The sequence below is a fragment of the Ambystoma mexicanum genome, chromosome 2q (genome assembly GCF_040938575.1).
Source record: "Ambystoma mexicanum isolate Mex_15411 chromosome 2q, UKY_AmexF1_1, whole genome shotgun sequence".
In the NCBI taxonomy this organism is placed as follows: domain Eukaryota; kingdom Metazoa; phylum Chordata; class Amphibia; order Caudata; family Ambystomatidae; genus Ambystoma; species Ambystoma mexicanum.
Genome location: NC_090924.1, coordinates 764570247 through 764586720, shown reverse-complemented (window position 1 = coordinate 764586720; position 16474 = coordinate 764570247). Strand labels below are relative to the sequence as shown.

Sequence of the window (16474 nt, the reverse complement as noted above, 5' to 3'; positions counted from 1 at the left end):
TGGCAGCAGAGGACATAGGTATCAGATTAAAGACAAGAAAAAAGAAGACAAAAATACTCTGGGGAAGAGCACGTGGAATTACTAGGCCAGAGGCCTAACCCAGGAGTGCTGGTGAAAGCGGTCCGTTCCCATCGACGCAGAAAAGAGGACTGGAGAGTGGTGCCAATTGGCATAGTCAGAGGAGCGTATGCATCTAAATCTAAAGGGGAAGATGTTTTTTCTGGTGAAAAAGGTTATGTCTCCCATCCCTAGCGAGGCACGCTCATACAGTATGGAAGAAAGGGGACGGGACATAGGAGTATGTCTAGTTGGCGCGTGTGTAGTAGATGTGCTTGTAATCTGAACATGTATTATGCGTTGTAAGAGTGCATGTTATAGCAGCGCGTGTCATAGGACCACATGCCCTAGGAGCATGTGTCGTAGGACCATGTGCCATAAGAGTATGTGGTAAGTGTGTGTGAGGTAGGAAAGAGTGTTGTGGGAGCATGTGTTGTGGGTGTGCATGACGTAGCTGCATATTATTACTGTTTATATACACAATGTAAATATCATAAATGTACATATAGGGTTCTAATCTCCATTCTTCTCAAGCATTGTAAGCCTCCTAAAGCTTACTTTTTCATACTGAAAGTGTACATTTATTCCATCAGTTTAAAACTGACATCCCATTCAGCTGTGACTTGCCTTTAATGTGAGTTTTTGGGAATGTTAACAGTGCAATGCTCAAACAGTAAAACGCAGACGCTCTGTCTATGTACCAACTGTAAAACTCATTCACTCTATGTACGTGATTGCAACGCATGTTGTAGGCGCCTTTGTGGTAGGAGTATTTGTTGTAAGAATGTGTGTCATAGGACCATGAGTTGGAGGAACGCATGTTGTAGGAGCATGTGTCGTAGAAGCGCGTGTGTGGTAGATACAAGTGTCCAAGGAGCATGTGTTGTAGGAGTGTACATCATAAAAGTGTGTGTGTGATTGAAACATGTGTACATCTTACATGTTGTGTAGTATGCATAGGTGTGCTTGTCAACGGAACATGTATTACAGGAATGTGTGTTGCAAGCAGTGCTCCAGATAGTATTTTGGAGTGAGAGTATGTTACTCCCAATTTTTAGAATTCTAGAGTAAATCCAATTTCAAGAGAGTAAAAATGATTTTTCTCCTTTGAAAGAAAGTAAAAAGTGTCTGACAACTATCCAATTTGTGTGTAAAATTAAAACTTTGTTCGAAAACATAAGTGACAAAACAGCTGTATTTCAAAGTGGTTCTAAATAATGTATTTTACCTGTGGAAATCCTTGTAGATGCATACTGCCCAGCTTCATCTTCATGCTACTTGGGCACAAACCGTGTTAAGAGTTACTACAGATGCCAGCTAGTTACATCGGGTGATTCATAAATCAAGTCCCTCACTCTACCAGCATCACTTCTCTGCCTCTCAGGCCTACAGTTGCTGCTTGGCACTACCCTGCTTGACAGCCACTCCATGTGTTGCTCCATCTCTCATTCCCTTTGATACTTTGCCCCACCCCCCCGTCTCTCACTTTCTGACACTCTGCCTCTCACCCTTAAGTGTTGCGATGACACATTTTGCAGTCTGTTTCTCTGTCACTTTGCCTCTCCTTTCCCTGCATTCCAATGTTGCTTTTTCCCTCCCATATCTTGCTGTATCGGTTGATATAGCTCCACTTCCTCTTGCATGCCATTACTCTGGTTATATCTGTTTTTTCATTTTCGCGGTTGTGGTTGCTACTCCTTTTGAGTATATTTGTTCAATTGTCTCTTATGTTATTGGCCCTCCCTTCTGTAGTCTTGCTTTTCTATTTCCATCTCTCCCCACCTGCTGTTGATCTGCATTTTATTTTACTGTCTACACATATCTCTTTTGATCTGCTTCTATCCCTCACTCGTATTGTGTGTTTGTCCTATTATTAACTCGGTTTCCCTTCTCACTTTCTTTGTTGACCTATCATGTATCTCATGTTAGGGAAAATTCTCATAAATGGCTGATTTCCCTTACCTAATGAGTCCCTCAGCAGCTTTGCTGGATTTCTAGGATTGATTTTTTTCACCTGGTAAGAGTTTGAGCCTTTTTTCCCATCCTTACATGTGTTTTGCTGTGTGCGTTTTCACTTTTTGTGTGATCTTGAGCACTGGAGCCTCACCTACTCCATGGCCTCATATTTTTATGTGTGTTACACAGCGCCTTCAGGGCAGTGACACTGGGTTGTCTTTGAGACTTCCCCACCGACTCCATTTTCTGGGGCTGACTACTGTTCCCCAGAAAAGGGTAAAGTTGCCATTAACTTTACCTTAGTCACTTTAAACTATAGACCCAGTACACCCCATCTTACATGGGGCATTGGAAAGGGTTAATTATTATCCCTTTTTGTCTGTGCCTCTTGGAGCATTGGTTCGCTCCCTTTACATTAAGACCTGGCTGGTGGCAGCAGTATCTACCCTAACTTTTCTACCGCGATTATCTTATATAAACGTGGTAATGTTTTAGGCTATTATATAAGCCTCGAACATAAACCCGCTTGACCAAGTATATTTTATTTTGGCTCCGGCTGGGTTTATTCGCCATTTCTTTTTGTTAAAGTCTTTCCCATGTTTTTCACTACACGCCAAACCGGCGATGACTCCTTTGTTCGCTTTATTTTCACAGGCTTCTGCACAGATGCCCTCCTTAAGGCGCCTGAAAGTCTAGGTAGGCAGGATGTGAGGGAGGGATCTTCGGAACCCTGCCATGGCTTCCCTTGGTAACCCAAGTCGCACTCCTGTTTGATTGGCTGAGGGGACTATCCTTGCCAGGACAGCCACCCTGCTGTGTGACTGACAGCCAGGCTGTATGGATGGGGGAAAACTGCATAAAAAGCAGTTCTCTGGGACTGGAAAGGCAGAGTCGCCACTGGAACGAAAGAACCAAGGAGGAACTGGCAGAAGAGGAACTGGCAGAAGAGGACCCCTACAACGACTTAACCGCACGGTGAAGCCCTGCTGCAGGTCCGAATCTTCAGAATCTGACGACAGAGAAGATCCTCCAGGAAATTTCTTCCCTTGAGCTGGTGGGACCAACCAGTTCGCCCCCAAACTGCATGCCAGGACCCCTCCTTTGGTCAAATTCGATGTACAGAGCTACAGTGGGCCGGATAGCCAGGAAGGTTGGATCCTGCTTGGGTTTTAAGGAGCGCACCTTTTATGCGTTGCTTTGCTCTGCTGCTGGTTTCTTCCCTGGGTAGGGCAGGATCCTCCAGTCTTCCTACTTCTTGTCAGTCCGACAGTCGCTTCAGGAACCGCGAGCCTGCAGGAACTACCAGGAACGTTCGCCTCAGCTACCGCTCCCTCTCCGTTTTAAGGTACTGTGCAAATCCAGTTGTCCGTTTTGTTCAACCGCAGTGAAAGTGTTTGAAATCTTTCTCCAATCCGTGGGCTTGTCCTTCTCTTCTCTTTGAACTAACTTTTGTATCAACCAACTTTGTCCGGAAACCGTGCCACAAACTTTACCGCCAACTACCCTGAACTGTGTGATCTTGAGCAAAAGACTTTTGACCCATTGACTTTGGTCCTAAGCCTTTTCTACCTGATTCTATCTCTGTAGTTCCTCTTGTTCAATTGCCCTGAGTACTTACCTGTTGGTGTGATTTTATTTCCATTAACTTTGTCTTTCCCTCCCCTTTAAATTGCTGGAGTGCCATTTTGCTCCCACTTCATTCCGTGAGCTTAACTTGTCTGGAATTTAAGGGAAGTGGTGTGGTGTATTAAGAGTGTGATTTTTAGACTGCTTATAATAGTGTACTGTTATACAACTGAAGAGTGAAATAAATGTATATTCTTTTACTTGAAAGCCTTGAGTCAATGTTTGCCTGAATCATAGTAATTGCTGTCCTTTGTGTAACTATTTGATACTGCTCACTTACCCTTGAGATAAGTCTGGCTGCTCAGCTACTGCTACCACTATAACTGTGTAGTACAGGCTTGTACCAAAGGTGAAATTGTACTGTCACTTGTAGTCTTAATTGTGTGTGGTGTTCCCAAAGGGTACTGCATATAATTCTGCCTAACAGCTCATTGCTCTAGTATGTTCTCTGTCCCTTCGCGCCCACCTCCCTGGCATACCTTTGTTCTTCTGTATTGCATAGGCTCACAGTTGCTCTTCCTCTCCTGTTTTTCTGTTTGTCTTTTAACAGAGCACCAATAAATATCAAAAACGCTGAAAATGCCTTTTCTATTGAAATATCTAGTGCAGCTTTACCATTGGGAGCTCCTTTTTAGATGTGTGCAAACCTTCTTTTGGCCATTAGGCTGGGAATTATAGAGTTAGAGGTTTGTCTGAGCAGATACATCACTTGCTTGAATGCAGATGCTTTACCAACACTATGCCATATGAGATGTGTGTTCTGAGCCATCACAGGTATAGCAGCCTCGATGAGGTGTGTGCTCTGAGCCATTACAAGTATAGCAGTCCTCATGGGATGTGCTTCTTCAGAGCCATTACAAGTATAGCAGCCAGAATGAGCTGTCTGTTCTGAGCCATTACAAGTATAGTGGCCCTCATGGGATGTGCGCTTTCTACTTCTCAACCATCACAGGTATAGCAGCCCTAATAAGGATTGTGTTCTGAGACATTACACAGATAGCAGTCCTCATGGGATGTGCTTAGTCTGGGCCATTACAAGTATAGCAGCCCAAATGAGATCTGTCTGTTCTGAGCCATCACAGGTATAGCAGCCTCGATGAGATGTGTGTTCTGAGCCATTACAAGCACAGCGGCCCTGAAGAGCTGTGTGTTCTGAGCCATCACAGGTATAGCAGCCCTGATGTTGTGTGTTCTGAGCCATTACAAGCATAGCAGCCCTAAAGAGTTGTGTTCTGAGAGATCACAGGTATAGCAACCCTGATGAGTTGTGTGTTATGAGCCATTACAACTAGAGCATCCCGGATGAAATGTGTGTTCTGAATCACTGAACATTTAGTAGTCCTTTTGATAAGTTGAAAGTAAAGTCAACTGTGTTACAATTGAATGCTACCTGCATCTTAAGCAGATCTCTGATGCAGACTCATTAACTCGCCTATTAACAGGATTTGAACAGGTTACACAATAATCTTTGCAGCAGGGTTATTGACACACTGAGCTGCCTTTCCCAACAGGCTGCTGACAATAAAAGGCACTGGCAGTTCCATGTGAGGTTTGCCTGACATAAATGGATTGTCAACTGCTCTAAGCCTGTTTGGACTATCCTACATTAGTCGGGAGATTCATAATGAGGCTTTGAAATGTGCTTGATTTTTGGCAGCAGGATTCAGTAATCGGGCCTGGGAGAAGCAGAAGTTTTGAAAAGCGCAAGACCGAGCAGAAGGGATTAAAGTATATGACAGCAATGCCATCTTCTCACACTGTCAGAGGTTGGTGGGGGGTTGGTGTTCTTGCTCTCTCCTTTAGCTGGCTGCAGAAAATGCCAGCACATGTTTGTGCTTTCTTAATAGCAACTCTTAAGAAATTCAGGTACTGTCCCAAAACATAATAGTCCTGCTAAGAAATGTGGGCATGATGAAATCAGTCATACTGTGAATACTTGGCATTGTGCCATGACCTGCCTACGGTATAGCAGCTCTGTTAATACATTAGGCTACTTTTCCTGAATATATAGCAGTCCTGTTGAGAGGTACAGGTACAATCTGTGCCATTGAAAATATATACGGCACTACTTCTACCTGTATCCATTATACCTGATTGCAGTGGGTGGTCAGAAATGGGAGTTAAAGTTCAGACCACATGCCTAGCTATGCAACTGGTGTGCTTCTGTGATGAAAAGAAAAAATATGAAATGTCCATGCTGCTGCAACTGCGCTTCCAATATTAAAGCCAATTAAGCAGAAATGCAGCCCTTAAGACAATTTTCATTTTACACATTGCTACCTGTGTCCTAAAGCAAAGTGAAAAGCATGTTCATGATTCAAAATGCTTTAATAACACTAACGTACAAAAAGCAGGTAGGTGAACAAAATACAAATTCCCTTTTACATTGCCCAGAAAGTATTGTCTTGATAGAATCGTTAACAGAGGAGAGTGTTAAAGAAATTAAACAGGCCAGGACTCATCCCAGTTGCTACTTTCAAGGAACTGTGTTGATTATTGAAGTAAAGAGTGGATTTGCAAGCTGCTGCTAACCAGGCTGTCACCAGTGAGCTATCTATCCATCCATCTATCCATCTGCTCTTTTCTATAGCGCCACTACCCGTAGGCCTCAGGGCGCTCAGAAAGAAAAACATAGAAGACAGTACAGGAGGGAAACACCCAGGCACATAAGAGACAAGCCACAGAAACCAAGTTGTTAATTCTTTTTTTCTGGTCATTTAACCAAGTTCTTCATCAAAGAGGAACGTCTTCAAAAGTTTCTTGAAAATAGCAATTGAGTTACTATCAGCAAGATGTTTGGGAAGTACATTACACAGGGCAGGGGCCCAGGAACTGAAACTGGCTCCCCCAATTTTCTTCAGGAGGATACATGGTTGACTCAATCGAATGGTATTATTGGAATTCTTTGTTATTCTGGTTATTAGATAGGAGGGGGGCTCATTGTGGAGTCATTTGAAAACGGTAACTAGGCCCTTATATTGCAGCCTTTGCCGAATTGGCAGCCAATATAAACTCCTGCGAGCTTCAGTGACTTGTGCTTGGTGCTTGAAGCCACATACAGCGCTGTTCTGAATAACCTGATGTTTTTTAATATTAGTCTGTGATGTCCCTATCAATAAGCTATTACAATAATCCAGCTTGGAGTTTATAGTAGCAGCTGCAATCAATGCTCGATTTACATCAGTTAAGAATGGACGAATATAGCTGTGTGTAATAGTAGCATGTAGATTTTAGGTGACTAACCTGCCGGCTAATGGAAAACTGGAGGTCAAGGAAGACTCCCAGGGTCTTCAATGAGTTAGAGACAGGAATGATGTGTTGAGCTATGAGGACATTTTCATATTCAGAATCAAGCCTTTTAAGCTTGTCTTGAGTACCTAGAACAAGAAGCTCAACCTTAGAGTTATTCAGGGCGAAAGAGTTAAATGCCATCCAATTTTGTATCACCATAAAGATATTAATCTGCTCGGAATCATCAGTGTACATACCAGATAGCCTTACTACAATCTGTGTATCGTCGGCATAATTTGCAAAACACACACCGAGTAGACAAGAGATTGTATAAGTGTCTTCAGTAGACTATTAGGGAGAAATCTCTCTTAAGATGAATTTCCTAACCTAGTGAGTCACCCAGGGGCTTTGCTGGATTTCCAGAGTTTGTTTTTCTTACTCCTGCCAAGAGTGAGACTCTTTTTCTCCCACTCTTGGACATGTTTATGGTGTTCCTTTGACTGTTAATGTGTTTTATGGGCTATGGGGTCCTTTACTCCATAGGGTCTCTCGTGTTTTTCTTATGTGTGTTACCCAGCACCCTCCGTGCAGTAACACAGGGGTGTCATAGTGACCCCCCCACCATAGACTCCATACCCTGGGACTGACTACTGTCTCCCATGGCATGTAAAGTCACCATTGGCTTTACTAGTCCCAAATTATTAACAGAAACCAGTACAAACCATCATATTGTGGACCTACTGGTCAGGGCAATTCGATTGCCCCGGGGTCTGTTAGTCGAGGGGGCACGTCTCCGTCCTCCCTGATCGAGTTTTGGCTGGTGGCAGTGGAAACTACTTTTTATATTCGACCACAAATATTTTCCTATGGGATTTTCCCATTGTTCGAGGCTACTAACTTTAATTATTTAATTCTCATAGCCTCGAACATACTGCCGGTTTATTTATTTAATATTAATTCACCGGTTGGTATTTTTTGCCAGGACTCGATTCTAAAATGGCGTCTGTGTTCTCTTCTGTGACTCCAACCCAAGTCGAGACCTTTGTTCCACTTTTTGGCAGGCTTCTCCACAGAAGCTTCCAAAGGTGGTGCCACTCTGTCTGGGTACCACAAGGGGTGTGGGAGGGGGTTTAGGCACCCTGGACTGAGTTACCTTGGTAACTCAAGTCGCACTCTTGTGTGATTGGCCCAAGCGGTGAGCCGCCCGGCTCACCACTTAGCATGTTTGATTGACAGCTAGGCTGAATGAATGGGGGTATGCTACATAAAAGCAGGGCTTTGGGGACTGGAACTTCAGAAGTCGCCACAGGACCTGAGAATCCGACGAGGGAGAAGCTGAGCCGACCTACCACGACGACACCACCGGCGGAGACCTGCAGAACCGACTCACCACTTCCCGACGACAGAGAAGATCTCCCGGCTGGAGAGGCTTCTTCCCCTGACTGGTGGGCACAACCAGTTTTACCTTCCTTCTTCGCACCCCAGACCGGTTTGTGGTCGAACTGCCTGTGCCAAGCACCCCGGCGGCCGGATAGCCTCTCACCACTGAACCGCGAATCAACGGACCGCTCCTTGTACCTGAGAAACTCCGCGGCTGGTTTCTTCTCTGGCAGTGCAACGGACTCCTGTCTTCCTCCACGACGAGATCCTCTCTTCCCCCGGACGAAGCACTGACTTGCATCCACTGCCAGGAACAACTGCCCCCGCTGGAGTGTTCTCACCACTTTAAGGTACCGTGTCCGCCAGGCCTCCCTTTCTAAAGATTGCTACAAGGTAATAATAACTCCTTAACCTTCTGGACTGGGCTGGCCGCCTTGACCCTCTAACTGGTCCCTTTCTTTGGTCCAACTCCTTTTTGAACCATTACAAGACTTGTGCACTGCAACCGTGTGACCTTGGACACATTTCGTTTGATCCTCTGAAAGTGGATCCGGCCTATTGAACTCTAACTTCACGGTTTTACTTTGCCTTCCTCTCTTGTTATGTTCTTGTAAAAGTGTTGGGATCTGTTTCAACGTGTTCTCTGCTTTTCTCTCCCTTTTAAAAACGAACTATTAGAGTGCCATCTACGTTAAGCACTCACCGCTGTCTGAAAATAAGTGGGGCTTTACTTAAGACTTGTCTAATATTCTTTTAAGGGAGTGTATATCTTTTAGTGACCGTGTTTTTGAATTGCTTACTATGTGGTTTTTAAATAAATAATTATATCTCTTTTACACCAATCCCTGGTCAGTGTTTACTTGTTCTATTGTGTTCTCTTGACCTATTGTGAATACTCTGTATACCTCCTAACTCTTCTTGAGGGAAGTCTGACTGCTCAGCCACAGCTACCAAGTGAATCTGTGTGGTACAGACTGCGACCAAGTGGGTTTACTGCCAAACACCTGTAGTCTTAAATCTTTTGCAGTGGTCCCAGAGGGAACTGCACAGGTTTCTGCCTAACATAGACGTTAAAAAGCAAAGGCGATAGACAAGACCCCTGGGGGACTCCACACAGGGAACAATCAAAATATACTTTAAAAATACTTATCATGATCAGCACAAGTTAGTGGATAATCTTTGGATATGCGTCATACACAATTCCTGCACCCTGCGGTGACTTCAATCAAAAGGACAGCAATGGCATTTATATAACACATTAGTTATACAAATTCTGAGGTTGCAGAAACGAAAAGTTTAAGGAAAAGGTTGAACAGGTTCTCAGTATCTGAGGACATTTAAATCTTCCAATGAAATTTAGACAAGCCTTTACCAGCAAAAACAGTCTAAAACAAGTTACCTATGAGGGACAGCAATATCAAATTCAATGGGCTACAAGAGTCTGCAGGGAGCCAGGACAGCCAAAGTCAATTGGAAACAGTCTATGGAGCGGAGGCACTTCATAGAATCAAAGTCTTGCATAAAGTCAGAGAGTTTGTTCAATAAAATCACTTGTAGGGTCACAAGCTGTGAAGCCTGTGGAAGGAGAGTTGGGATCAACTCTATAGGTAAACCAGTGCAATTCCCAACTGAGAACAGCACAGCTAAAAGACAGTGAGGTTAAGTACCCCAAGTCTTAACAGTACTTCTGGTTTGAAGAAGAGTGGTTCAGCTGGATTCTGTCCTGTTACAGCTGTGCAGACCCCGTGTTCCTGAGCCTCAGTCGTGGGGACAAGAGGGAGGAAGTCTGGAGGGCTCCTGCGGCGGTATATGGGAGGTTGTCAGAAGCTACAGGCTCTTTTCGGTTTAGCTGCACTTTCCGATTTCAGCACTTCATAAACAGCACTGTTGTGGATCTCTGATACTGGTTGGACTTCCTTCACTCCTTGGGTCCTGCACTCTAGTGAGGAGACTTGAGCTCTGGTCGCCCTGCTTCTGGAGAGTCCTTAGGAGAGTCCTGGAGCTTCTGCCGGATTTCAGACGTTGCACTCGAATACGGCACTTGGTTCTTGCAACAGCGAAGAAGTACAGCGAGCTAGGGAAGATGGTCCAGTGGAGTTCGTCTCAGGGTTAGTTGGTCTAATTAACCCAAGGGAAGAAGTCATCCCTTCCGGAGCTTCTCTGTCGAATTGAAAAAGGAGTTTCAGCACAACAGCAGGGCTACACCGGGCAATTTAAAGGTCCAGGAGGATGACGCAAGCTTCGTTCACGGTTTCTTTGTCAGGTGTTTCTCTCAGTGGTCAACTCTGCCTCTAGTCGCAAAACCTTCGCCTTTTAAGCAGGTTTCTCCCATTCATGCACAGCCTAGGCTGTCAATCACACAGCAGGGTAGCTGTCCTGCAAGGACAGCCACCCAGCCAAACAGGACTGGTTGCATTCAGGCACACCTAGAGACAAAGGACAGGCGAGTTTCGGGAACCTCCCTCATATCCTGTCTTTCCAGACACAATGGAGCCAGAGGCGGGCTTTAGGGCTGAAGCCCGCCAAAGGCAAAACGAACAAAGGGCTCAAACCTGGCTCAACGCACAGTAAAACCCAAGAATGACCTCAAACAGAAAATGGCGAAAAAAGAAGACCAGGGCCATTTTGACAAAATGGTCATCCATGGGTGCTGTACTGCAGCTGAGGATTCAGCCTGCGGTAAAAAAAAAAACAATGGTAGGAAAATTAAACCACTGCCACCAGCCATTTAAAGTAGTCAGGGTAACAAAAATGTTACATGAGAATGTAGGATAATCCCTGGCTATCCGGCCCACTGTAGCTCTGTACAGCGAATTCGACCGGAGGAGGGGTTCTGGCTTGGGTGAACTGGTTGGTCCCACCAGCTCAAGTGAAGAAGTTTCCTGGAGGATCTTCTCTGTCGTTGGATTTGGAGATTCGGACCTGCAGCAGGGCTTCACCGGGCAGTTCAGTCGTTATAGGGGTCCTCTTCTTCCAGTTCCTCGTTGGTTCTTTCGTTCTAGTGGCGACTCTGCCTTTCCAGTCCCAGAGACCTGCTTTTTATGCAGTTTTCCCCCATTCATACAGCCTGGCTGTCAATCACACAGCAGGGTGGCTTGCCTGGCAAGGCCAGTCCCCTTAGCAAATCAGACAAGAGTGCGACTTGGGTTACCAAGGAAGCCCCTGGCAGGGGTCCAAAGATCCCTCCCTCACATCCTGCCTACCTAATCCTGCCTACCTAGACTATCAGGCACCTTAAGGAGGGCTTCTGTGCAGAAGCCTGCAAAAAGGCAGCGAACAAAGGGGTCATCCCCGGTTTGGTGCGCATAGAAAAACACGAGAAAGACTTTAACAAAAACAAATGGCGAATAAACCCAGCCGGAACAAAAATAAAATGTATTTGGTCAAGAAGGTTTATGTTCAAGGCTAATATAATAGTCTAAAACATCACCACATTACATAAGATAACCACGGTAGAAAAGTTAGGGTAGATACCACTGCCACCAGCGAAGTCTTAATGTTAAGGGAGCGAAACAATGCTACAAGAGGTACAGACAAAAAGGGATAAGAGTTTAACCCTTTCCAATACTCCATGTAAGATGGGGTGTACTGGGTCTGTGATTTAAAGTGACTATATAAAGTTAATGACAACTTTACCTGTTTCTGGGGGACAGCAGTCAGCCCTAGAAAAATTGAGTCAGTGGGAAGTCTTAAAGACAACCCTGTGTCACTGCACTGAAGGTGCTGTGTAACACACACAAAAAGTGGTGCACGTGGAGTAGGTGAGGTCCAGTGCCTAAGATCACACGGAAAGTAGAAATACACATAGCAAAACACACGTAAGAGTGGGAAATGAGGCTCACACTCTTACCAGGTGAAAACAATAAATCCTAGAAATCCAGCAAAGCTGCTGGGGGACTCTTTAGGTAAGGGAAATGAACAATTTATGAGAATTCTCCCTAACAGGGACGTAGGAGTAGGGTGTTTTCTCTTGATCATGTGTTCCGGCGTAGAGGGACTGTCACACAGCAAGATAACAGGGATTCCCCTGGATCACGGTGGGGTAGACGTGGCTGAACAGTAAAGGTGAACTATAAGGATGGAAGCAGGGTGCTTTCAAAATACAGTTTAACAAATATAACACTAAATAAGAAATGTCCACATGGAAATGTTTTGTAAAGAGGTTTCAGTTAAAGGACTCCCACATTTGTACAGCAGAATGTTCCCCACTAAAGTTACTCGGGGAACAGGTGCATTCAGGGCAGCCTGATCCTCCAGAGGTTTAGGATCTATGAAAAGGAACCTCACTGTTGTGTCCCTTATGAGTGCTTAGATTAGGAATCATCTGGGAAATAAATTGTTAATCAGTCTGAGAAAAGGTAGAGGGGCCCCACGCGAGCTCTATAGTTTAGAACCCTTCACCTCACAACTGCCAGGTTAACCTCTCCTTTTACTTAATTTCACCCACAAGAGCGCAGATCGAATTTGAAACTATTTGTAAAAATGCAGTCTCTGGACCATCCAACACAATAGTGTCAGATAATCACAAATCAACGATTTGTTGATCTTAGGTCTGGCCAAATAACAGGTCAAAATTGTTATTGAAGGCAAGGACCTACTTCTACATCTTCATGAGAGACGTTGACCCCTCTCTGGACAAACATTTAGTATTGGCATTTCTCAAGAATAAGTGGTGAGTAGCCATAGATTGCAGTAGGTCTGCTGCCTAGATCCTTACAGAATCATCAGTGACTTGACACAATCAATCATCAAGGGTTCTTGTACAAGCTCACAAAAGGCTTTTTTGCAGTCTTGGCTTTGCTTTTTTCCTTATTCACACGATGGACAGTCGCGACACACATTTTTCATTTTAATCCATTACCCATGCTCTTCTTGTTTTAGTGTCAATCCTTAACAACCAAAACATCTGCCCATTTGTTTTGTCTTTTAAAGATCTAGGCCAATGAAATACCACTCAATGTGCATCTGCATACTATCCAAACTAATTAGTAAACAATAAAACTTCCCAGCTTTAAGTCATCATTGCCTGGATGCAGCGCAACGGTTTTAAGTTGAACCCTCAACAAAGATTGTTCTTTTTTTCAGAGGTATTGTCCAGTGAGTTGTGGGCTGTTGAAATTAACCCTTGACCATTCTTGTTCCAACTGTCTAGGACCATTAGCCTCGGGGACCTTTGCAGTGTACTCCTTTTCTTAGTCTTCCACTATCAAGTGAATGCAGTCGCAGTGATTCTCAACAGACTTTAGCACCAGTATAGAACTAGGACTTCCAGATGTAATGTTGTAGGTTGCAAAGGGTGCAGACTGCAGAAGAAGTGAATATCTTGATTTGGGTCAGCTGGCAAATGCATAATGGCCACTTGGGTGCATTTTAAAGTATTAAACACATACCAGCCATCCTATCACTTTTTAGGCCCCTCTTCTTGACCAGCAGGTTACTGCACCACTCATGAACGTCTTATCTTTGTTAAAGACAAGTTACATATTATTCCCACAAGACCACACTGGGTGCAGATTTGTTCAGTGTTGGGAGTCCTGTTATCCAATCCCCTTCTCACGAACATGCAAAAGATGGATCAGAGATTCTGTACATTTGTCAAAGCTTGACTCTCCCATCAGTAGAGTTGCAAACCACTGTTAATCTGTTTTCTAGGAGTAGAGCACACTGTGGTGTGTTCAGTATTGCATTGGGCTCTACAAATTTAATAAACACAAACTCACACATAAAAACAAAAATAATGATACAACCTTAGTTACTCACATTAATGCTCTTGACATCACGAAATAAATGTTAATAAAATGAATTCATAATATATTGGCAAACTGAGGATTTCAGACGTCAACATAAGTATTGCAATTGAAAGGTGCTAATATCAAATGGCAGTCCCACTACAATAATGGAAAACTTACTTCTTTTTTGGGTTCTACATTTTGATTCCGTCGTCCTTTTTTTGCACGCAGTTCCTGAGAAACCTTCAGCTGTTGTCAAAAATACCAAAAATAGTAGTATAAATTGCTAACAAATTAACAGATATATACTTTTTTAGATTTTCACCTTTCTGCTTTGCTTTTCCATGAACCGGAGACAAAACATTTATTTAGGCTTACTTTGCAATTTCCACTTATATAAATATACTTTGTGATACTGTGCAATGTTATCTTACTTGCCTTTATATATATATCTTAAGTTGAGAGGCTAAAGAGGAGACAGCCAAAAGAAAAGAGAAAACATAACCCGATCTTGCCATTAACCTCTCAACATATAATGCAGATGTTAGGCAATGACAGAGAACAACCCCTAATGTGGCATCTTATATTGATATTTTCTAGAAATGCTTGTATTGCTTCCATTTGCTTGAAATACCAAACATGTAGCCCACGTTAGAAGGGAATAACAAAGATGCCTTCTTCTCAGGCCCCACAGAGGCTTCGGGTAGATATGTTAGATTCCTTTTCTGTACAAAATAAGCAAACAGCAATTTTCTCTGCAGGTGTATCAAATATTTCACTACCTTCCCATCTTCTGATATATCTTTTTTTTAACATTTTCTTTTTTTATTGAATCAGCTGAATTTAATCAACTTTTCAATTTTTATGATAAAACAAGGTGTTACATAATTAATGTTTTACATTACAAAGAAAATTACACAGTTCTTGATACACAGACTGACAAAATTAATCACACTTAATCTGACATAAGATTTAGAGCATTTAAAAAGTTCACCGTGGCAATTTGAATTGATATATGTGAAGTACTTGGCATGAAGGACCAACAAAATTGTTCACCCATTGAACCCAGATATTTATGATACTTTCTGAAGTGAACCAATCTTGAACTAATCAGGGCCGGAGAGGATACAAATCAAATGTTCAACTGTTTCAGGAACCTCACTGTCTATGTAAAATCGGCAAACATTCTGTTCTTTGGCCAGAATTTTTCGGGTGACCAACAATTCTCTAGTTGGCCACGAATTGAAAGGAAAGCGCAGAATGCAATGTCTATAAAAGGTTGAAGGAGTTCTTTCGTTCATTAGGTTTTGGCAGGACTACCAATACGACCCAGTGTCCCCTCTTCATCCGTGTGGATTCACCGGCTCTTGCTGGCGTATGTTCATTCTTTCGAAAGCAAGCCAGCGGCGGTCTCTCAGGGTTTTGTTCCCTCTCGCCTCATCGGTCTTCTGCAGCTTCCGCATATTCGCATTGCGTCCCTCTGGGCTTTGGTGGCATAGAAACTGTCTTCGAGTACCTGCGAACAGCCAGAAGCCTTCTGCTTGATTCTGGCATTCTTGCAGCATACTCACTCTTGCAGTCCGATACCCTTCTTCCTTGTCGGCAAGCCGGTTGGCTCCACGGGCACCACTCCAGTCCCACGGTTCCTCACTCAGCATCGAGAAAAGCAGCGTTCTCCAGCCAGCGTCTCTGAGCTGCAGCAAATTCGAACTTCCCGCTTTCAGCTCTATTTCCTCTGTGAGGTAGCCTCCAGCTTTTCTCTGGCACACTGCCAGTGCCCAGGGGTTTACCCGCTTTTTTGGGGCCACAGTGATTCCCAGAGTTCCCCAGCAGTCCCCAGTTCTCCACAAGATGTAGGGGTGCAAGGGTTCCCCCTACTATCCTCTGGAACAGCAGTCCGAGGCCCCTTCTGCAACAAGCGAATCCTGCTGCCAGGTCCTCCAGGAAGACCTAGCTTCCTGAGTCTTTCCTTGCTTCTATACTGGCCCTGGCCGATAGGATTTGAGGAAAGACTAGACTGCTGTATGTGATTCTTACATGTAATCCTCATTCCTCCATTCTTCTCCCTCGTCACAGTATGAATCTTATAACTCGCTTGTGAGTCATTGGGCATCTTTCTCGTCACAGTACTGGGAAAGGGATCTTCATTCAGGATACTCCTATTTTTCCTCGTCCCAGTACTTTCTAGGGGAATGAGAGGATAAGTACAACCTATAAGTCCATTAGGGAAGACGTTGTTCTAAGGGTTGTAAGAAGGGGGTCTAAGGTCCCTTAATTGGGGGGGGATACCGCATCTCACCCGATGTCATGTAACTCCCTTGGGGTTGCCTCCCGCCATGTGATCCTCTCTCATATACCTGCCCGAGGGTCAGGATCAGGTAGTGCGGCTGCCGTCCCCCTGGACACATGGGAAGAGGTCACTGCTGGGAAAAGAAGTGATGACACCACTGGATTTATCACATCTAACTGAAGGGACTGGAAGAGCATGAACTGGA

At 44.1% G+C, this 16474-nt stretch overlaps 1 protein-coding gene across 2 annotated transcripts in view; it reads right to left on the bottom strand.

Annotated features, from left to right (window-relative positions):
- ZMYND11 (zinc finger MYND-type containing 11) overlaps positions 1 to 16474 on the bottom strand; it is a 1608641-nt gene that overhangs the window by 226831 nt on the left and 1365336 nt on the right. For both annotated transcript variants that reach the window (XM_069647993.1, XM_069647994.1), the window contains one exon: positions 14160 to 14228. In XM_069647993.1, the coding sequence (XP_069504094.1) occupies positions 14160 to 14228 (69 nt within the window). The remainder of the gene's footprint in view (positions 1 to 14159; positions 14229 to 16474) is intronic.